The sequence below is a fragment of the Brachycentrus maculatus genome, unplaced genomic scaffold, assembly GCF_059751285.1.
Source record: "Brachycentrus maculatus isolate JH-2025_06_01 unplaced genomic scaffold, ASM5975128v1 h1tg000653l, whole genome shotgun sequence".
Lineage (NCBI taxonomy): Eukaryota > Metazoa > Arthropoda > Insecta > Trichoptera > Brachycentridae > Brachycentrus > Brachycentrus maculatus.
This window is the reverse complement of record NW_028281389.1, coordinates 1056894-1080982: the sequence shown is the minus strand read 5'-3', so window position 1 is coordinate 1080982 and position 24089 is coordinate 1056894. Positions and strand designations below refer to the sequence as shown.

Below are 24089 nucleotides of genomic sequence, written 5' to 3'. Positions count from 1 at the left end.
TAAAATTCCGTGTAGTGGACAAGCGCCCTAAGGATAGAGAAGTTAGATGTTAAAAATTCATCACAAACACCCAGACCGATTTAAAATGAATATTTCTTTAATTTTTTTTGTAAATATGCCACGGAATCTGTTTAATAAGTAAATTGATATAAAAGGTGACTCGTGGATGGCCTTTATTTTTGGATTTTGTAAAATTTCATATGCTAGCAAAAGATGCCAGTTTAAGGTTAGGTTAGGCTAGATCTTTTCATTAATCAATTTGGCAGTCACTTTGTGGTAAAACTTTTACTTGGTAGATACCACCATTTCTTGAAATCCATTGCGACACGTGTTTCAATGCGTTCCACATCACTTTCTGTGTTTGAAAATGATGCGGAATGCTTGGAATCATGTATTACAATCGATTTTAAGAAATATTGGTATTTACCAAGTAAAACTTAAATAAAAAAGTCCGCCTCCGTAGTGTAATGGTCAGCACGTTAGGCTACCATGCTGGAGGTCCCGGGTTCAATTCCCAAGAGGGTTTAAATAAATATTAATGATTTTTCAGTCTAAGATTTATATAGTATGACTCTGGACTGGTACCTGAAGCGGAAGGCTGATCACCTTTCCTTTGTGTATTTAACGACCAGGATAAAACTGCTTCTATACGATGCAGTGCCCTATGCACCATTGGCTGCGGATAAGAAGAAGAAAAAATAGGGTTAGAAGTGTTAATTCATACTATTAAAAAAACCTAAAGTCCAGTTTTTTAAAGCCATTTTCTCTAAACTCAAGGTTGAACTAGTATTTCTTAGTAGTGATAATACCCTAATGTTGTAAATGGAGGTTATGTAAATATAGATTTGTTTGTAATTTAGGAGGTAAAGTAGAAGTCCAGAGTAGCTAAGATGAAATATATATATATATAAATATTTTTTATTATAAGCATATGAAAACGCTTAATTCCTTAGTTGTGACAAATGATTTTCAGCCTGAAATACAAAATTTTATTTGCCATTTACTTATATTTTTTGTATTGTAATGTTACTGTTGCACTATTAAAAAAATGTTTTTGGAATGTAACCTGTTTTATTTCTTAATATCTTTAGTGGTGCATAAGGTACTAGACGTCGGCGATCAATTTAAAAACATTTTAAATATAAAAAGCATTGTTAACTTTGTGGTATGGTAATATAACACCATTATATTACCGCCGTTATTTAGTCCGTTTCCGTAGTGTAATGGTCAGCACGCTCAGCTGCTGTACAGGAGGTCCCAGGTTCGATTCCTAGTTAGTTTTTTGCTCTTACTATTTACATTCTCACTTACAATTCCATTTCCATTCCTCGTTCTCTTCCCAATCTTCCGACAGTCTGCGGACGAAATATCTTCCATTCTCCTCCTTCTATTGGATGATTAACCTTTCCAGGAGTATGGTCGTATGTATAGCTCACTCCTTTCAACAACGTAATATATCAAAAATTGTCATTTTTCAGTTGTGCATGTTTTCAGAATGCCCAGAAAATGTACTATATCCCAGCAAAAGCGGCATATTTTTAACTTTATATTTATCCGCTACAGGGCAGAAAGTGTTGTTTTTGCATTTTGATGAAAAGGTATTGTTTAATTATTTTTTTAAACATATACTAAATATTTTTCAAATGGAAAAAAAACCTTCAGGCTTCACCTAAAAAGATCTGTTGCACAGTTAAAAGTTCAATAAGTGGCTTGATATTTATTTTTAATACATTTTACCATATTTTTAAACTTTAAAAACGATCTCCTGAAAAATCAAGTTTTTTGATATACTACGTTGTTGAAAGGAGTGAGCGATATACGATTGGTATTGTATTGGTACAAAACATGATTTATGACGTGATTTATACCACAACATGTTTAACCCGATGGTTGCCAGAGACGAGATATCTCGGCAAATGGCGGAGTGCCCGTATGGCCAGAGACGAGATATCTCGTCAGTACTTTTGATGACGTATTACTCCGCAGTTTTAACTCATATTGACAATCTGTCAAAAACGGAACATACATTGCCATCAGTTGAAGTTGTCACAAAATATTTTATAAAGTTTTTAAATACTTTTAAGTGATTTATCGGTATCACTTTCAGCTGACAGTTGACAGATGTCATTAGGGCTACCACTCAAACCACTTGAAATATTGATTATTTTAATCGATTGTTTTGAACGCCACGGGTTTTTATTTTGCTCAATTTTTTTGTGTTTTTCTTATTATTTTAAAATATTATTATGAAAATATTTGTTTATTTATACCTTTCGCGTTATATTTACTCCGATTTTATCAGTGTTTTGCTAGTGATATTGGTTTCTTTTCACAACTTTAGTGTTAATATTAGTGTTAATATTAAATTTACTATTTTTTTACATTTCAAACTATATTCCATTGATAAATAATAGTTGTGTGTTAATATTAAATTTAATAAAAACTTGCGTGTGCGACTTAGTGTGACAACCCTGAAAATTTGAAACTGGTTTAACTTCAAGAATAAAACTCTAACAATCGATGCGGGATATAATATTTGGTAAGTAAATTATAATTCAATAAAAACAACAAAAAAAAAATCTTTAGACAACTTTTTTTTTTCAAAAAAATACTTGGCCTGTTGAGCACTGCGGCGTAATTTATTTGCGGCTATGAAAAGGTTAAAACATGATTTATGTCAAAATTGCCAATGTTGCAATAAATCATGTTTACTGGTGTAAATGTTTTTTTTTAATTCAAGAAAACATGTTGCTTATAGCATCAACTATGAAATAAATTATAAAAAGTAAAAAAATATTTAAAAAAAAAACTCCTGGACAGGTTAATTTCCACACTTTTCAGTTTTCCATTAAATTTTACTTTTACCACCCTATCTCAAGTGCCATTTCTCTTTTTCATCTTTCCGTTATCTCTCTTTTCTCCTTGAATTGTCAATCTCTTAAAATAAATAAATAGAATATAAAAAAGTAGTCAGAAAGATGAGAATATAAACATGTATATAATAATAAAAACAGGATGTCAATGTATTTAATATTTACATTTATAAAATTATCTTAATGAATTATATAAAGTATGAAACATTCAACATTTATTTATTTATCTATTATTGCTTTATTCCTAAATATAAATTATAATAATTGTTGTATTAGTTAATATAAATAATTGAGAAAACATGTATACAAAATTATTGTTTATGTACATATAATAAAATCAGAAATTATGTATTCAACCAGTGCCTCCTAAATATAAAATACAATCCCACACTAAAATGAATTTGGTACCTACCTATAAAATCTGCATTTATGGCAACACTTTTGTTATCAATTATAAATTGTCTCATACCTCAGGGCAAATTATTAGTAATTTATTTTTGTTTTACTTCGGTTACACACACTGAATAAAAATCATAGACAAAATTCCACAATATTTACATCTACTACCAGTTCCAGTAAAGGCAATGGAGGAGTAAAAGTAGGTAGGTACTATATGAGAAAAGCAATAATGGCTAGGAAACTCTCAGGATTACACACCCATACTCGTACTATTTTGTCAAATTGTACACTGCTACAAGTCCCGCGAGTATATATTTTATTGGTTTAACCCATGAAAATGAATTACCTCTTCCTTCAGATGATTTGGCCATCATTTAGTGGTAATTTTTAAGAGATATTTGAGTAATTGTACATCACTTTCTTTTATTAATGTTTCTGTAACAGTAGGAAATTTTTTTACTACTTCAATTCATAAATGATACATATGTGCATACAGTGGCGCGCACAGCGTTTTTGACCAGTGTAGACAGAAGGGTTGGGTAAGGATAAGGCATAGTAGGCACTGGTCGTGTTCCTATATGGAACGCGAGTAATTCAGAGTAGGCACTACTTTTCTGCCTATATAGAATGTAAGCCTCTGTATGCATAAGCATAAGGTATATGAGGAGTTATAAGGGTTAATAGAGGAATGTACAAGAAATCCGTCTGCGCTTGTATTTGATACGGAAGGCACTGATTAATCAGACACGAGTCCTCTATAGTTTATCAGTGGCGTTCCACATGATGTCGAAGAACCAAACCAGCCCGACAAACGCAATCGTGAACCACAAAATCAACTCGAAATTCCAGTAATAACTGAAGACCTGCTGATTTGAATCGCTGTCGAAATCCTCATCGATATCGGCCGCTTCGAATTGGGCAATCGAATCGCCGTTCCTGTTTTCCGCGTCGCAGTCATTATTGTTGAAACTATCCGGATATCAATCTTCCCAGTCACCGTCCCCCCACGCGTCGCTCTCCATTTTAGCATCGTCATTTTCGACGGGTGCAAACGACAGCTTATTGCTAATGCTCTTTTCAGTGCCACTCTCTTCACTAGTCAGTGGTTTGTCACTCTCCGTGATTTGCGAGGTCACAGGTTGTGCAATCTCAAACACATTCTGTTTCTCAATCACTGGCTCCATATCGAGGAAGAAATCAAACTCGTCCTTGTTGGACGATCCCAATTTCGACTTTTGATTTTTAATATCTAATTCTGTGATGTCGGCTAGCTTTTTACTTTTCGCATCCAAAGCCGCCTTTTGAAGGTAGAACGAATCAGATCTGCTGCTTATATTCGGGTTTTCCACAGCCTCAAATTCTAAATTGTTTCCATTATTAATCTCGGGTAAGTTTTCTTCAGTTTCCCAATCGCTCCACTGTTCTTCGGTCGCTTCGACATTGATGATTTTATTTTGTATAATTTCACTGTCCAAGTCTTCTCCGCCGTCTGGCGACGGCCGTTCGTGCAAAAACAAGACATTTTCCATTTCCAAGTCCATACTTCCAAACACTTGTTCTTCACGCTCCATATTGACAATAGGATTTTTCGCCAACACAATATCTTTAACTTGTCTGTCCACCAGGCCGTTCACTCCTTCCGACGGCAGGTTGGCGGGGAGTTTCTGTTTCGTTTTGACGATTTCTTTTTGAGTTTTGGTCCTGGTGTGGAGGAGCGGTCGACCGTCTGCGAACAGTTTGGATCTTTTTCCGCCTATGACCGTGGATGCGCCGAGAATCGGTACCAAATCCGCTAAACAGTAAAGCGTCATAGAGACTAATGAGTCACTAGTGTCCTTGATACCGAGTAAAAGCTGCAAAAGAAAAATCGCAGCGTGAACGAGAAATATATAAATATATATTTTATCATTACAATGTAACTTTGTTTTAAAATCACTGTAAATATTTTATTATAACTTAATTATAATTCCGCTAACCGCTTTTTTATCAAGACTGATTAATACTATTAATAGTATTAAGACTGATTAATACTATTAATCAGTCTTGATAAAGAAGCGGTTAGCTTCGAAACCGGTAAACATTATAATTAAGTTAAAATAAAATATTTATAGTGATTTTAAAACAAAGCTACATGTGTATTATAAAATGGAAAATCACAAAGTTAGTGCTTCAAATATAAATTATATATATTTTATCTTTTATTTATAAGCAATGATGCGATATCTTAGACGAATGTGCGACAAAATAATATATGATAGATGTTCAAATGATGAAATAAATGCAATGTTTACACATTGTTGTCGGGCGGTTTTTTCATCAACCCTCACCCTTATTATACTCAGACAGTCTGCCGCCCGACCCTCAGTTTACTAATCACAAATAACCACAACACCCAATTCCCATCTGCACAATGTTTTTTGTCTTCTCTTGCACTCTACTATAAGTAAACAAATAGAACTCTTATAAGTGTTTCCCACTCTCTACCAACAGTATGTAAAAGAAGTTTAAGTGTTTCCCGCAAACAATGTGTTAAGTTGATTGTTCATCTATAATAATTCAATTGATTGCAAGCGATCAGTCTCATGATTCATGTACCAGTCCAGGGTGATATGAAATAAATATTGAAATCAAGTGAAAACACTTGTATTTAGTTTGACACCCCTGGGAATTGAAACGAGGCCTCCAGTGAAGTCCTAGCCACTACACTATGGAGGATATATAGTGACATATATAGTGATTGAATAACAGTTATTTTTACCTAATATATAACCTAATCTATATTTTACATATTAAAACCAAACACTAATTTTTAGGGTCTTACTTACTTATAACCCTTATCTGCACCCAATGGTGCATAGGGCACTGCATCGAATTGACGCAGTGTTTTCTTGATCATTACTTACATGAAGGCAAGGTGATCACTCTTGCGCTTCAGGAACTAGTCCAGGGTAATATTAAGTAAATATTACAGTGCAAAATCACTAGTATTTATTTTTAGGGTCTACTAAGTTGTATATTTTTATTTTTAAAACACATAAAAACTACTGTAGTTTGATAATGCTCCAACAAGGTGAAACAATCGTTAGGAATTTTATTTTTTCGTGTTTTAAAAATAAAAATACACAACTTTGTAGACTCTAAAAATCAGTGTTTGGTTTCAATATTTAAAATATAAATTATGAAGTTTTACAAATTAAACGCCAAATCAATAAAGAACCTAATATGTATAATTTAACCGCTGTAGCTAAGGTTGGCGGATAAGTTCTTCTCATCTAAACCTTCAAAATTGGCAGTGAAAACACATTCTTGAATGATGTTCCCTGTCCGCACTAAATTTTCTTTCTTTTGACCTTACCTCAGGTAAAACATGTGTTGTCAAATCTTCTTTACTGAATGCCGATGAAAATCCAGCGAAATGCTTCAAAAGTAAGAGCCGAACCTGAAAAAATTAACACTGTATTAGATAATTCTGCCAAAACGTCAACTTGGAAGAATAAAAATACTATCCATCTTCCTCTTCAATGTTATTTATTTATTTCTTTATTGAACGGCTAATGCCTTTAACATAATACATATACACAGTATCTAATATAAAAATACACTAATGAATACACTAATAGAGAAACAAAAAGTCTTAAACATAAAATAATAATAAAATAACAAATAGAAAGCACTGGTAAATACACGTCTCCTTCACACACTATCAGCGAGCAGCGAGAGAGAGTGAAACACAATGTTTAAATTTATCCATTATAACATGGAGAAGAAATGCTGAGAAAGTACAGACTTCAAGGTGGATAACACAATATATTAAATAAATCTATATGTACTATCAAAAGCATTGGCTGACATGTTATGTTAGGAAGTGATAGAGAAGAATCACAGTGTTTGATAATGTCCTAAGAAGACGAAACGCATCACATATACATAAATAAATGTAGAATTCAACCAAATAAACCATGTTTAATTTTGGATATATTACCCAACAATTCAACATGGAATTCTACCCACTGTCTGCAGTTACAATAAATAAGAATCACTCGCCTGGACATCTCGGACTCTGAACATCTTCAGCAGCTGTGGAGTTATGTGCTCTTTGAAGACGCTCAAAGAGAACAAACCGGGTTCTGCCAAAGAATCATCATCTGCAAAAAGATTGACAAGCAATGATTTTAAATATACCCAATTCATTAACTCTTTCCACTCTGACCATTTTTTCTCAAAACAAATGCGACGTTTTTCTACCATTAAAATAAATATTTTGGTTCCCTAATTTTAGGACACTCTGTCTGGCAATTCGTATGACCATGTTAATTAAGATTAACTGTATTTATCTGAAATATTTTTTGGTAGAATATACTTGGGTGATAGAGAAATCAGTGATTAAAGTTAAATCTGCGCTGGGCCAGACATTGAGGCCCACGGAGCTGCCTACTAGAATTATACGGGCCAGAATGTCTGGCCTACAGAGTGGTAAGAGTTAAAATCTATTATGACTTGTTTCGATGCATTTTTCACCATTTTCAAGCACTTTACCAAGTAAAATAAAAAAAAAAATAGATATTACTACAAGGTGATTGCCGAATCAATTATGTAATGAATTTTTTGAAAGAAACAGCTGCCAATTTAACTAAATTTAAATTTCATTTATTTTTTCTTGTCATGACCCTGATGATAACAAGGTTCTTCTCGAAACCAGTTGGAGAAAAAATGCACCAATAAAAAAGTGGTTAGCAACAAAATTCGGCTCTCCAAACTTAAGTAAGGGACATTTTTTGTAATACGTTTTTTTTGCATTTTTGGACTAAGTAGATTCTACATAGTCAAAAAATGCAAAAAAACCTACTACAAAAAAATGTCCTTTGCTGTGTTTTGAGTTTGGACAGCCGAGTTAGATGATATTCAGAATTTTATTAAATGATCAGAAGAATAATGATTTCATTATAGGAAACATGATTTTGAAAATTCAGATTTATACGCGTAGCAGGAAGATAAATATTATTCTAGAGGTTCACAAATTATAAAAATAACAAAAGATAAAGAATATTTAATTGCACACTTGGTTTTTTGAATTTATAAGTTTTTCATTTAACTTTTCATTATTTCTTATGTTTCGAATAGCTCTATACCATATATCGCTCACTCCTTTCAAGAACGTCATAAATAAAAAAAATTAGATTTTTCAGGAGAACGTTTTTAAAGTTTAAAAATATAATACAATTCATTAAAAATAAATATCAAGCCACTTATTGAAATTTTTACTGTGCAACAGATCTTTTTAGGTAAAACCTGAAGGTATTTTCTCCATTTGAAAAATATTTAGTATGTTTAAAAAAAAAATTAAACCATACCTTTTCTTCAAAATGCAAAAACAACACTTTCTGCCCTGTAACGGGTAAATATTAAGTTAAAAATATGCCTCTTTTGCTGGGATTTAGTACATTTTCTGGGCATTTTGAAAACATGCACAACTGAAAATTTATGATTTTTGATTTATGACATTTTTAAAAGGAGTGAGCGATATTTGAAATTAAAAAAACCTACCCATTTTCCAAATAAAATTCATTAAAACTCATCAGTCCAAGGATTAATGGTATATTTAACCAATATTTTGTGACTCCCTCGCCAAAAATTAAAATATATTTGGATGAACCTTTCTGGTTAATTTGAAAGAATTAATCAAAAAAATTTATTACGAGTGACTCACCTAATTTCGGCACCAAGATATGTGGCAACAGCTTTTCCCTTGCCGTGGAATCCAACAAAACCAATCTAGACAGTAGCGGGCCGCTCAGCTGCTTAGCTACAACCTCTTCATTGAAAGAGCGCAGTTTTTCCAATAGGCCGGTGAAGAATTCCGTTTTTTCCGCTTCCGATTTCACCGGGAGCACAGTCAGGAACTCGTGAACGGATATGAACTCGTGGTGGAAGAAACTGTGCTTTAAAAGTTGGGAAAAACTAGCCCGGTGGCTCGCGATGGGGTTCTGCAGACCCTGGAGACAGAAGTCTTTAAAATCAGTCCAGTGAGGAATGTCGTCTGTAATGGTAAAAAAAATTAAATAAATATGAGATAAGCGTTATTGATAAAATTAAGAAAGGTGTGTTGAGATGGTTTGGACATGTGGAACGAATGAGTGAGGAAAGAACAGTAAAACAAACCTATGAGGCATTTGTAGTTAGAAATAGGAGCGGGAAAAGCGAAGAAAACTTGGCAATAATTAAAATGTAACTTTGTTTTAAAATCACTATGAATATTTTATTATAACTTAATTATAATAATTAGACATTATAATTAAGTTAAAATAAAATATTTATAGTGATTTTAAAACACTTTGATTATAAAATGGAAAATCACAAAGTTAGTGCTTCAAATATAAATTATATTAAAAACTTGGCAAGCTCAAATATTTAAAATACTTAAAAGTGGTCATGTCAGGAGTCGGAATAACTGGTGGGTATGTTCTAAGAGATGCATAAATGTGGAAGGGGTGTAGAATATTTCCAAAGACAGAGTTAGTTTTATTATTATTGCATTTTAAAATCTTAATGTAGATGAAGTGTAATATGGAAGTCTGGGTATTTTACAGGGGTTATAACTTGTCATAGGCTGTTGATCACACAACACGTCCAACATTCACCATTCTACCCACGATTGACAACCACGCTACTCAAATTATGGTTATATTTATATTTCAATTAAAAAGATCTTGTGCATGCTACTTTTTCGACGTCATCTGTGGTTGAATTCAGTATTTTTTTTTTTATTAGTTGCCGAAATAAACACTCTAGTAAAAAAAAAAATATTATTTTTGCAATAGATGGCTGTAGTAATCTGTATCTCGCGTTATAAAATTGCGATTGGATTAAGCTAGATGGCGTTAGAAAGATGAGATTTCGTAGTAAAAAATCTTCACAAACAGATTTGTGATTGCTTGACTCAGTAGTGTTTGAGCGCGTGTCGAAGATGGACACCAGCAAAGAGAAAATACGCTTTATTCTACAATTTCTCTTCGATAAAGGTGAAAACGCAAGTCAGGCAGCTGAAAATGTAAATAGTGTTTATACTGATATTGTAACAGCCAATCACGCACAATTTTGGTTTTGTCGATTTCGTTCTGGTAATTTTAATGTCAAAGATGCACCACGTTGCAATATATATAAAAGGGCTATTCATAATTGGATATTGGAGGTGTGTGGATTTCAAATCGATTGTATTATTCGGACGTGTCATCCATTGTTCCATGACTCATGATAGACAAATTATTGGTTAACTAACTTAATGAAAAAAAACACTGTAAAATGTTCCCTTGACTAAGAAAAACCTAGTGAGGACAGATTATTGTAAATTTGAAATTGTAAATATGTGTATGGTGAAAAATAAATAAATAAAATTAAAATGTAAATTATAATGATACCCTTGTTTCTTCCTTTGAATACATCATTAACAAGACTGCCGAATGCAAACTGGTCCACTGTCGTCGGGTCGTCGGATGAATCCTCATTGGGATCTATGCCTTTGTCGTATCTGAAATAATTCAATACAATTTTATATTCAAATAGCACCTATAATTACAGCGATGCCTCGCATAATGAACTTTCAAACCTACATATACTTCTCCTTCTTTAAAACCCTTATCCTCACCTCAATGGTGCATAGGGCACTGCTTCATATAAAGGCAGTGTTATCTTGATCGTTTACACATGAAGGAAAGGTGATCAGCCCTCCGCTTCAGGTACCAGTCCAGGGTACCTTGAATAAATATGACAGTGAAAAAATCACTTATATTTATTTTACCCCCCTTGGGAATCGAACCCGGGACCTCCAGAACGGTAGCCGAGCGTGCTGACCATTACACTACGGAGGCGGAGGCATATATTTTATAATCATATAAAATTCCAAACCTTAGCTTTTTAGATTGTTTGAGAAAGCTGGCAGACATTTCGGCAAACGGTTTCACAAATTCCAAGCCGCCGAGTTTCCACGATCCGTCGGACAGCACGTAAATAGATCCGATACCGACATTGTTGTGGGATAAGGATGCCTACAAAATAATAAGCCAATCAGCACATTGTTTGCGGGAAACGCTTAAAAGTATCTTTTACACATTGTTGGTAGAGAACGAGAGATGACAAAATAAATTGTACGGATGGGAATTGGGTTTGAGGTTACTTGTGATTGGTATACTGAGGGTCGGGCGGCAGACTGTGTATAATTTTTTAGATTTGTGATTAGATTTTAGTAGATTTGTGAGCACCCTGACATTTCACGATCATATAGAGGCAGTCAGTGGTAATGCATTGAAAATGCTAGGATTTGTTCTGCGTACTGCCAGGGTTTTCGAAAATACCCGCGTGCTGAGAACTCTTTATAACTCCTTGGTGCGAAGTAGACTCGAGAGCGGCTCGATGATTTGGGGGCCACACGAGCTTAAGTAGGTACTCTCTTATGGTAGAGAAAGTCCAAAAGAAGTTTTTGAGGTATCTCTACATGAGAGAGTACGGCTATTATCCTTGGCTCTACCAGACCCAGTTTCTCCAGGGTATGCTTGGCTACAATAGTTTAGAGACTAGAAGGAATGTGTATTTGATTACGCATTTTTATCGATTGTTGCGCGGTATGATCGATAATCCTGAAATTATCCAGAGCATTGGTCTGTATGTTCCCGATAGTTACCTAAGACAGCGTCGGCATAGATTGTTTCACATTCCTATACACAGGACCAACCTGCCGATGGTTATGCCTGTAGGAAGAGCTACCGCTATGTTGAACAATATCACATTGGATATTGATCTGTTCCATGTGTCCGAAGGAGTTTTCCGAAGCGAGATTCTTCTACACATTTAACAAGAGTCTTCTTGCGTAATTTTTAATTTGTTTTTTTTAATGTATACGCCTTAAATGTTTGTTTGTAATGTATATATTAATTTTTGAATAAATTGAATTGAATTGAATTGAATTGAATAATTCGATAAACAGCATGATTTTTAGTTAGTTAGTTTCATTACTATTAGTTTATATGCAGGCACCGTGGCATTATCTCATACACTATAATTTTTTCTAATTCTCATACAAATGATTTTCTTTTTTTTTTTAAGTACCTAAGCAAATTTTAAACTACTGTCCGTTTATATTTATTTTACCTCTGATTTATATTTAGTTAGACAACATAACAACTAGAGGTAAAACAACTAGATTCACTGTATTTGACTGTAGCTGAGTGGAAAATTAAGCTTAGTTAGTTTTTCCATTCTGCAACTACTCTGAAAACTAGACAGGTTTGGATAAGTTTTTCATGGATTATGTTTTTTCTTTTAATTATTTATTTGGCAGTCACCCAGTGAAAGAATGTTTCTGCCAGTGTCAAGTATTATTTTTATTTACAAAAAAAAAATAGAAAATAATAATAACAATTCATACAAAGTTTCATAGTTTAAATGCGTTTAGCTTTATCATATTAGAAATTATGACTGCAATTCTAGAATTAGGTTCAGAAAGAAGGGTGGATACTTGGGTGGGGAGTTCTTTGAGTAGATAATATAAATATTCCGAATACAAAAATATAAAAACTGTACATTTGCATGGAGAAAGTCGAGAGCCTGTGCGATCTGGTTAAGGCCGATGCACACTTGCAGGGGGTCTTGCGAGGGTAGGACCTGCGTCAGGGGCTGGACTGGCTCCGTGGCCAGGTACTGCACGCCTCGCTGCTGCCAGTGCCACACGTAGCGGAGTATCGAAGGGTACCGATACTTCATCAGACTCTAAAATTACAGAATACATATATTAGCATAGTTACAAAAGGAAAAAAACCATAGAGAAATTAAAACTCAAAATAATTACATAAATCTTTCTATTTAAGCAATTTATCTATGGGACTATTCCTTTTTGACATATATATTTATGAAAAAAATTTCAGGGTCAAATTCATGTAATTTTAGTATCACCAATAGTGACAGGGACCACCTTCATAGTGTAGTTAGCGCATTTGGTTACTTTGCTGGAGGTCTTGGGTTCGATTCCCAGGGTGGTTAAAATAAATATTTGAGATTTTTCACTACAATATTTATTTAATAACACGCCTTGCTGTGGTTCAGTCTGAATAAATTAACCCTTTGCTGCATTGTGTATCAAATTTGTTACATAGTTAAAGGTAGTGTTAAAACATATCTCAAAAGGATAACCATTGCATGTTGCTGCAAATTTGTTACATAAGTATGTTTTTTGTTATTGTTCCTTATTAAAAGTTTTCCATTTTTAATTTTTCAGTATTCCAGTTTACAGTAAGATACAATAGAATTTGTTTATTTTTTAAAATAAAATAAAAGTCATGCAATGAAGGGTTAAAAACAAGAATAAATGAAAGCAAACATTTTTCAATGTATAATTTCACAATGCTTGCAAAGCAGTGAATATAAAAATTCTATGAAAAAATAATGCAATTGAAAGCATTGAAAATGCTAAGTGACAGCAGCTGTAAAGCAGCATGCCGTTTGCGATTACGTTCAACAGACGGTGCAGCCATTGCGGATAAAAAGGATGTTTTAAAAAAGTTTTATTTGTCACAGGTATATTAAAATAGGCTTGTATTTAAATGCAATGTTATATCAGAATTTCAAAGCAAATGGCGACAAACTATAGGGGATTTAAGATTTTGCACAGATTAATATTTACATTTTTGTTTATATAGATTAGAGTGGTGTACCTGAAGTTCAGGACTGATTACCTTGCTTTTAAAGAATCAATTATCAAACAAACATTGAGTCGACATGATGCAGTGCCCTATGCACCATTGAGTAAGTGCAAGCATGGAATGATTTGTTAAAAGGGATGCTTTGATAATAAACGTAAGCAGGCGCTATGCAGGGGTGAAATTGTCACCTCACAAATTCCTTTTATATAGAAATACTTTGACAGCTCCCCATTTGTCTTTACTAATGGCAACATAGCCAAACTATCCACAGAAATATGTTAAAACTAGGCGCAAAATCTGATGTACCACATCTTTGTTGGCCTTCCTCGGTTTCTAAATCGACATCATTCAACAGAACAACAATCCCAATATAAATTTATAATTTTCCTTTTAAATTTATCCGCATCCAATGGTGCATAGGGCACTACATCGTAGCGACGCAGTGTAATCTTGATCATCAGTTGCATGAAGGCAAAGTGATCAGCCCTGCGCTTCTTGTACCAGTCCAGGGTGATGTTAAATAAATATGGGAGTGAAAATCACCCATATTTATTTTGGCCCCCATGGGAATTGAACCCGGGACCTCCAGCACGATAGCCGAGCGCGCCGAACGCGCCGAACACTACACTACGGAGGTGGAGGTGGAAATTTATAATACAATTAATTTATTCTCTCTCCATGTTCGGATATCTTAAGACAACTCTCTTAATTTTATTGACTGCTAATCTAATATTCGTAAATAATGACCGAAACGTGTCTAAAAATAGTTACAAATTTACGCACCTGTTAAAAAAACACAAGTGTACTTAATGTACACAAAAAAAATCATGACGTTTACTCAAAGCTTAATTATTCACTTACCGAGAGATGACAGTTTTGACATTTTGACTATAGAAAATCTGTTTAAAATTGTGGAAACTTACAATTGCACATTTTTCCAAAGGAGTGTGGCTTGACCACAAAGATCCTAAAACAACCATTTCACTTTTGAAGACCGATATGGACCCATAACCTTTGAGATTAAAAAAGTATCCAGAATCGTTTACTGTGGCGTGGTAATGCGCCCAAAAGTCAGTTATTTCAATTGCCTTTTCATTTACTTCCAGACCACTTAGGTGGGAAGAATCATTTCCCATCTTGCCAATTTTATAGCGATTTAAAAATGATCCAAACTGACAGATTCACATTCCACAAGAAATACAAAAGCAAAGACAAAAATTGACAGGTATTGACAACCTTGAATCGCCATAGATATAAAGAAAAATATAACTTGCCAGTAAAAAATAATATTGGTGCTGCCAGACAATACAATTTTGTTTTCCTGATAACTTAATATTTACTTTTTAATTTTTTTATTTAATATGTAAATAACTTCTTCAAACACCCGATAGTGCATAGGGTACTGCATCATATAAACGCAGTGTTATTTCTTATATCCCCTCCAGTATGATAGCTGAGCGTGCTGACCATTACACTACGGAGTCGGACTACGGATAATGCTTACTCTGATTTTTAAAACTTTTTTTAATTTCCACAGCATTGTATCACATTAGTCATGATAAGGAGCTGGAATATTTACAGACTTTGATGTGCGAGTTCCTTCAGTCAATTCCAGTTTGTGCGACAAAATATAAGTAGCATATTTTGACATAAATAAATTCATTCGCAACCCCAGACTGAGATTAGAAGCGATAATTTGGCCTTTATATGGAACAAGGTGTAATTATTTTATTTTATGAGAGTAAAATATCAAAATATAAATATATATATATATATATATATATATATATATATATATATATATATATATATATATATATATATATATATATATATATATATATATATATATATATATATATATATATATATATATTTATATTTTGATATTTTACTCTCATAAAATAAAATAATTACACCTTGTTCCATATAAAGGCCAAATTATCGCTTCTAATCTCAGTCTGGGGTTGCGAATGAAATGGTTATATATATATATATATATATATATATATATATATATATATATATATATATATATATATATATATATATATATATATATATATATATATATATATATATATATATATATATAAATTTATTTTTATATACATAATACATTATATATAAATTAAACCTTGTTCCATATAAAGGCCAAATTATGAATTATCTTGAAAATTTAGAAATCCAAAAAAACCTAAATTCTAATAATAATTTATTAAATAATATATTGTTTCAAAATTCTTCACCTTTGCTTTCCATTTTTCCTTTGTTTTCAAATTCCGCCCCTTGACTAACCCCCTCCCCCTAACTTTCCCCTCTCCTTATTTATAGAACAATTTTATATTTTATTTATTATACAGACCTGAATTATGGAAGTTTAACTTCTGAAACATGTATTCTTAAATAAAACTCAAGTGGTAAAAAACAAGTGTTTTCTTTAATCATTGTAACATGTCTTACCACAAAGTTAATGCCGAAACAATAAATAAAATAAGAAGTGATAAATGGTAATTCTTAGTTCTTTTTCGACATTTAAAATTTACTCATCAATGAATAATCTCAATAAGACAATGGGCATATTTGGGACACAAGGAGTTCTTGGAAGTGGGTAAAAAATATATTTAAATTAATATTCTTTACAATTTTATTAGCAGTAATTAGCGTAAGGCAAAAATTACTCCTTTTCAATTATTCAACAATTCTGTAGGCAAGTACACTATATGAACAATATTTATGTATTGCTAATACATATAAACACAATGGGGCCGGAGATCTGTTTTACATTAAACGTTGTAACGTCAACTTTAGAAAATCTATTAATTTTAGGAGCATCTATGTCACAAAGATTAAAGAAAACACTTCGTTTTTTACCACTTGAGTTTTATTATAGACTACATGTTTCAGAAGTTAAACTTCCATCATTCAGGTCTGTATAATAACTATATAATAATAATAGTTATTATATATAATAATAATAGTTATTATACAGACCTGAATGATGGAAGTTTAACTTCTGAAACATGTAGTCTATAATAAAACTCAAGTGGTAAAAAACGAAGTGTTTTCTTTAATCATTGTAACATGTCTTACCACAAAGTTAATGCCGAAACAATAAATAAAATAGCATCTATGTCGTTGAACGCTTCCAATTCCAATGTGCCCGCTGATGACTGACTATATAACAAAAGTTTTCGATTTTTCTAGGCCCTAAGTTTTCTTACATTCTACAGGTCCTATTTCACAAATCAGGCTATTAAGTGTTAATAGCCTGATTTGTGAAAGGACCTTAATGGCTACAATTGGATCCACAATGTCAATTTTACTGACAAGAATCTTCCCAAATATACAACAGGACATGTTGATTGCAGAGAAAAATGTAGTAAAGAATTTTTACACAGATTAAATTGTAAATTGTAGAAAATAGAAACATAAATAAAGAAAAGAAAAAGGGGGGACATAATAAAATTCATTTATTCAGAATACATTTTTCTTTATTTACATATAAAATATGTACATGATTATTACATTAGATAATTAATAACTACATATTACTTTGAATTTCAGATCAAAGCAGCAATATATATTTTAAAACTGAAATTTAAAACGCGATCATCTAAAATTTAGCGCTCAATGTCTTAAGCGCAAAATAGTCTAACATTCCATCCTGCATAAAAGTGTCATAAGTTATAAAGTACAAGATATTTTTTATTACTTTTGTACTTTTTTATAAGACCATAATTTTACTTTGTAAGAGTATTTTGTTGACCTGTTATGCGTGGTATTTTATGTTCTTACAATGATTTAGGCTAACCCAGGAGTACCCAATATTTTTCAGCCCGCGGCGCATTTTTTTTTGGGGTCAAGGGATCTTGCATCCCTTATGGCCCCGCGGCGCACTTAGAAGTTTAGTATTTTGTCACGGCGCCCTACTTTAGTAAGCTATTTGGGATAGATAATGTAACTATATATGTGTATATACATATATTATAGTCGAAAGAAATAGGTAGGTGCCTACAATAATAGTAGTTGGGTAGAAAGATGCTAGTTCTCAAAAAAGAAATAGTTGCTTTATAAGGTACCCGAGAATATTGTGGTTTCGGATAATGATAGAGGAGCGACTCACGGCGCCGCTCTTTACTTTCTACGGCGCACCAGGGCGCCGCGGCGCACACTTTGGGAACCCCTGGGCTAACCTTTAGTTTAAGACCATCATTTTGCTTTGTAAGGGTATTTTGTTGACCTGTTACGTATGGTATTTTATATTGATACAATGATTCAGGCTAACCTTTTGTATAACACCATCATTTTGCTTTGTAGTGGTATTTTTTGACCTGTTACACATGGTATTTTATGTTCTTACATTGATTTGGGCAAATCTTAAAAGGTTAACTAAATGTTTAGTCAGGGTTCCAGTGATCAAATGCAACATAAGTCGAATATTGGCAGATCAAATAGTAGTAGCTTCTTAATATGCAACACTTTTGCTATAAGTGGCTGTAATAGAATATGTGAACATGAATGTGTAATGCAGCCGTTCATAGGAAGAGAGTGACTTCAGCAAAAAGTCAAATTAACTAGCGGTGATTTTTTAAATGTAAATTACGGAGAAACTACACTTTGAATACATAATTGTTATTCCTAAAGAAAAGAGCATAAATTTTTAATTTGTAGACATAATGTTGTTACATATCTACCGAATAAAATAATCTAAATGTAATAAAATGCAGAAATCTAGACAGTATTCATCAGAGACACACAATACCACAAATGTTTAAAGTTCACACTCTATAGTAAAAACGGATGAACACATTTTCAAAAATCATCTACAATGTGTAGTTAAAGCATTAACTTTATTATGGAATCCCAACCCTGATAATAGATTTAATGTAAAGCGTGGTTCAAAAGTTAAAATTAGATCATGACTATTGACGTGCCAATAATAAAACTTATGGTTAAATCGTCTATGGGCACATCGTATTAGAAGTGCCAAGCGGGTTTTTCTGTGGAGATTTCCCACTTTTATTTATAAATTTGGTATAATTCATACATATAATCTTGCCACAACTGTTTAACAAGGAAATTTGTATTTTTTTTAAATATTGATGGACAATGAAAAATATTTTTAGTCATTAAAAATATGAAAACAAAGAAAGACTTCACGTGATATTTTCCAGTACATACTCGAACTTAGTATGAAATCCTCTCCCAATAGCGTATAGGGCACTGCATTAGTTAATTTAATGGCTAATTGTATGAAAGAGAGCCAATCAGTCACCAAAAAATTGTGTTGTTTTTATTGTGGCAGACACAAACTGTTTTGGGCATTTTGGACTTTAAAAAAATATATTGTTAGATTTTTTTAAACATCCCGGCTCACCGCTTCTCAATCTCAAGTGATACCCATAAATTAGGAGTTTAATGTAAATATTACAATAAAAAAATAACAAAAATAAAAAACAGTAGTGTAAAAAGATGCATTTTTTGCAATAGTGCAAAACAGTTGTGGCATTGGATATATGTTTAATATATGCGCATACTTACTTCAGTATACAAACTGAGTGACTAAAAGATACACGTTATAAAAAAGGATACATTTCTCACTGTATACAAATATCTAAGTATAGTAATTATATTATAATATTATTAGTAACTATAAAAAAGTGTGATTGAACTAAGTCTTTTTATCTTAATAGAACTCACATATGGATATTAGGGTGCAAACGGAGTTGAATACAATATCACACAAATGTTTTTCACCTCACTGACCCTTCTGCTAAAGACGTTTCATGATAAAAAAAAACATATAATAAAATAACTGCGCACAAAATGGGCACACTTAACGGAATTCAACCGAGAAGGTTTAGTATGGAATTCATGAATAATTTTAAGAAGTAATATTTTCGTCTGCAATAATTGTAATAAATATTGGCATAAATATCGGTTGCACAAAAATATCGATGCAGATTTTGACAGAGTTCAATGAAACAACATGTTGTGACTTTAGAAAAGTCACAACATGTTGTTTCGTTTGACATTCGTTTGATAATGCCCTAACAAGGCGAAACAATTGTCACAATATAATTTTTTATGTGTTTTTTGTTAATAAAATACAACTTAGTAGACTCAAAAAATCTGTGTTTGATTTAAAATTAATACATAAACTGTAATTTTTAGCCAAGTTTTTGACAAATAAACTGAATTAAAAGAAAGAAAAAAAATCCCTACATTTCTTGTGATTTTATTTAAATAACGTCGTTATATTTTTTTGTGATTTCATTTTAATAACGTCGGTATTTTAGAAAACCGTTACAAAACCATAAAAAATACTTAAATTACGTTTCAGGAAGAATTCATGCAATTAATATACGACTACAAACAAAACATTTGTCTATGTATCACCAATACATCACAAACCTCAAAATATTTGAAAATCATATTGTATGCAACAAAAATATATATGTATTTTATATATTTTTTTAATGAAAAATTTTGATACAAAATTGAGCAAGAATATGTATGAACTTTGGTATGTTGCAAAAAGTGTATATTTTAAGATTATAAAATGGAGATTTATAATCAAACAAACAAAAGATTGAAGGTCAGTTTTTTTAATAAGAATCTAAGGTTAGGTTAGTTCTAAAAAATAACATTGATACTTAAAAAAAATACAACAATATTTTCAATGTTATGGAAAGAGCAGTGATGTACAATAATACATTATAATTTACCATATTTATTCACTAAAACCAACATATTAGTTCACATAGAATGTAAATAATTTTTAATTATATCTTGTAACCAAGCTACGACTTATTTCATAACGAATAAGAAATTTCTTGGTTTAAAATTTATTTATATCCTCCAACCGCCACTGTGCATCTATTGTAAGGCTTCAGACAATCTGTTTGCAGTATATAACTTAAGAAATTTGATATTACCAGACGACGTACACATATAAATGTCAAATGAATAAATGAAAAAAGGCGGAAAGTGAAAATGAGTGTATGCACCATTTTGAGGACTTCAAATCTGAGTATTCTATTATTATTATTTTATTTTGATGTCATATCTAACATGAAAAAATTGTAATTAACTTAAATTTATAAAGTTTGAATCTTTACCAAAATGGTCATCTTTTGGTTAGCATAATTTCAATATTTGGCAAAGAATCCAGACATCATACATAAGATCTATTTTTTTTTGACATCTCATCAAAGATGAAGAAGAGTATAGAAGTCTGGGCATTTTCGGGGCTGACAACCCTATAAATAACTCCTATAATTGGAGATAATCCAGATTTGTGTACAAGTATTTGGACACACTCAAAATGTTGTGAGAATATCTATGCATATTAATAATATTTGTGCATTCTGTGGGGCAAGTTAGGCAGACAGGCATGTAAGATTAAATACTTTAAGTCTATTTACTTGGGGGATTATTATATGTATATTTCAGAGACTTATAAATCGCCAATGAAAAGACAACTAATATAATTTTATGAAAGAACCAAACAACATCTGACACATATGATATTCGTTATATCAAGATTCCACTGTATCATCAATATCCAAAACCGAAAATATTGATAAAAATAATGTTTAATTTATATTTGAAGCACTAACTTTGTGATTTTCCATTTTATAATTAAAATGTAGCTTTGTTTTAAAATCACTATAAATATTTTATTATTACTCAATTATAATGTCTACCGGTTTCGAAGCCAACCGCTTCTTTATCAAGATTAATCAATACTGATTTAATACTGTATTAATCAGTCTTGATAAAGAAGCAGTTAGCTTCGAAACCGGTAGACTTTATAATTAAGTTATAATAAAATATTTACAGTGATTTTAAAACAAAGTTACATTTTAATAATAAAAATAATGGAATTTAAATTGAATAAGTATTACATGAATTTGATAAACTTAAGTAATGATTATTCTCAAAATCTTCAAAATGCGCGGAATTCAAATTATTTTACTTATGAATAATCCTTGTTTGCAAATATACCCCCTTATTTCAAGGATTAAGGTTCAGAATAGTGTTGGTTATAATTAATATTTTACTTCAAAGTTCAAGTAAGGGGAATATAAATTTTATATCGAAGTTTGCCTCTCTCTGTGAGTGTGATTACATTAAAATTGCAGTTGCCCTTCTGAACATTAAGCCCCGGTATTATCGGTAGTGCATTATCTTAAGATATTTTATATTGTTGACGGAGCCAAACACACAAAAGAAAAGCAAATAAGACAAAATATATATTTACAATTATTATATCGCTAACTAAATTTGACTTACATATTAAAACTTATCTTAAAATGGAGTATCGAAAGTTACAGTAAAAAAAAACAAAAGACTTAACAAATGGTTAAGTTATATTACTTTTAAATAGTAACAGAAATAAAATCTTCCAAAATTATAAAATATAATGTCATTTCAGGGCACGCATAATAATGGAATTTATTTATTTGATTTCAATAATGTTAAGTGTTAATGTTGGTAGAGCATTTATTATTTTCTTCGCTGGATCTGAATTTGTATGTAGGTAGGCAGGTACCATGTAATTCAAGTCAAATTAAAAATTAACGGTGGTCAGAAAAGGGTGGCAACATTACATCCTGGTAGAATATTGATCCCGAGTTTAAATATTTTATTACAATTAGGTAGGTAGGTACATTCTACGTTTTACACTGTAATATTAAATGTTACGCTGGACTGGCATCGCAAGCGTCAAACTTATTACCTAGCTGTTATCTCTCAAAATAACACCGCTTTATTTTTATGCAGCATGCTATGTACCATGGGGCAAAAAGCAATTAGATACATAGGTAGGTAGGTTCTTTGGTGATGTTTTTCTAACCCTCTTCCACACTCATTGGTGCAAGAGCAGTATTATCTTGCTTGTTAATTACATGACAACAAGGTTATCAGTTCTGAGCTTCAGATACTAGTCCAGGGTAGTAACTAAATAAATATTTAAGTGAAAAATCACTCTTAATATTTATTTATCTGAACCCAGAATCTTCAGCATGGAAGCTAAATGCGATAACCGCTACACTATGCAGGCAAACGTGTTATTAGTCACCTATATCATTTTATTATTTTTTTAATTTTGACCACTGGCATCATTGAATGTTTTGAATTTGGTGTTTTTTGGCGTATCGAGAAAACACTGGAGGAAGTTCTGAAGCCTTAAAATGGATGTTTGCTTTCCAACAAAAACATTGAAAACAAGTGGTAAGGCAAAGCATGAGACCTCTTTATCTCCGGGAGTGTGTTCTAGCAAGCGCAGTTGTCCCCGTCTCGCCCTCTGCTTCCCTCGTTGGCGTTCAGCTTGATCTGGTCGGGGAATTCGTTGTATAGCTCCACTTCTGTCTCTTGCGCGAGCGCGTTGCGCGCGATGGTCTGGAAGGCGAGTTCCACATTCAGAGCCTCCTTGGCGCTCGTCTCGAAGTACGGGATGCCGTTCTTACTCTGGCACCACTGCTGCGCGCGCTTCGCCGACACTGTCCTGTTCTCCAAGTCCACCTTGTTCCCCAGAATGACGAAGGGGAAGTTCTCCGGGTCCCGCGGGGACGCCTGGATCAGAAATTCGTCCCTCCAACTCTCCAGAGACTTGAACGACGTGGGGGCGGAAACGTCGAAAACTAATACGCAGCAATCTGCTCCTCTGTAGAAAGCGACTCCCAGCGACTGGAACCTTTCTTGCCCCGCGGTGTCCCATATCTGCATGGTCACCACTCTGTCATCGACTATCACTTCCTTGGTCAAAAAATCAGCTCCGATCGTAGCCTTGTACTGATTTGAAAACTTTTTGTTGACGAACTGGTTCATGAGGGACGTCTTCCCGACACCGCTGTCACCCAGTATTATCACTTTGAGAAGGGTCTTTTTTCTTGATGCCATTTTGCTATTCGATTCACTCGCGTTGATACGAAAATATAAAAGAAATAAATCGTCTTTGTTTGTCGCTCGTCGATGACATAAAACGAAATTGATAAATGCGTCACCTGTTTGCAGTGTTACCAGTTTAGAATTGCCCTTTGCCTTCTAATCGGAAGTAGGTACCGCCGTCACCGAAAAATAAAAATAATTAATTTCGTTCTATTTAAAAATTGATTTGTTT

The 24089-nt window shown here is 32.6% G+C and overlaps 2 protein-coding genes across 2 annotated transcripts; both read right to left on the bottom strand.

Annotated features, from left to right (window-relative positions):
- Positions 1 to 3678: 3678 nt before the first annotated feature.
- LOC148300818 (protein-associating with the carboxyl-terminal domain of ezrin) lies at positions 3679 to 15167 on the bottom strand. The gene is made up of 8 exons (XM_088274283.1): positions 14884 to 15167; positions 12846 to 13031; positions 11175 to 11314; positions 10688 to 10797; positions 8980 to 9309; positions 7317 to 7417; positions 6628 to 6711; positions 3679 to 5125 (listed from the first exon to the last, which is right to left on the bottom strand). The coding sequence occupies exons 1-8, from the start codon at positions 15094 to 15096 to the stop codon at positions 4253 to 4255; spliced, it is 2037 nt and encodes a 678-aa protein (XP_088130409.1). The 5' UTR covers positions 15097 to 15167; the 3' UTR covers positions 3679 to 4252.
- Positions 15168 to 22208: 7041 nt separating this feature from the next.
- Positions 22209 to 23965, bottom strand: Rab7 (RAS oncogene family member Rab7). Its single transcript, XM_088274282.1, has one exon. The coding sequence runs from the start codon at positions 23867 to 23869 to the stop codon at positions 23243 to 23245; it is 627 nt and encodes a 208-aa protein (XP_088130408.1). The 5' UTR covers positions 23870 to 23965; the 3' UTR covers positions 22209 to 23242.
- Positions 23966 to 24089: the final 124 nt, after the last annotated feature.

Excerpts from the sequence above, each read along its gene's own strand:
- Rab7 (XM_088274282.1), bottom strand. The coding sequence starts at position 23,869 with ATGGCATCAAGAAAAAAGACCCTTCTCAAAGTGATAATACTGGGTGAC.
- LOC148300818 (XM_088274283.1), bottom strand. The coding sequence starts at position 15,096 with ATGGGAAATGATTCTTCCCACCTAAGTGGTCTGGAAGTAAATGAAAAG. Across the intron at positions 9,310-10,687 it reads ATTCAAAGGAAGAAACAAGG|ACGACATTCCTCACTGGACT; the intron begins GTATCATTATAA and ends TTACCATTACAG. Across the intron at positions 7,418-8,979 it reads TATCTTGGTGCCGAAATTAG|ATGATGATTCTTTGGCAGAA; the intron begins GTGAGTCACTCG and ends ATCTTTTTGCAG.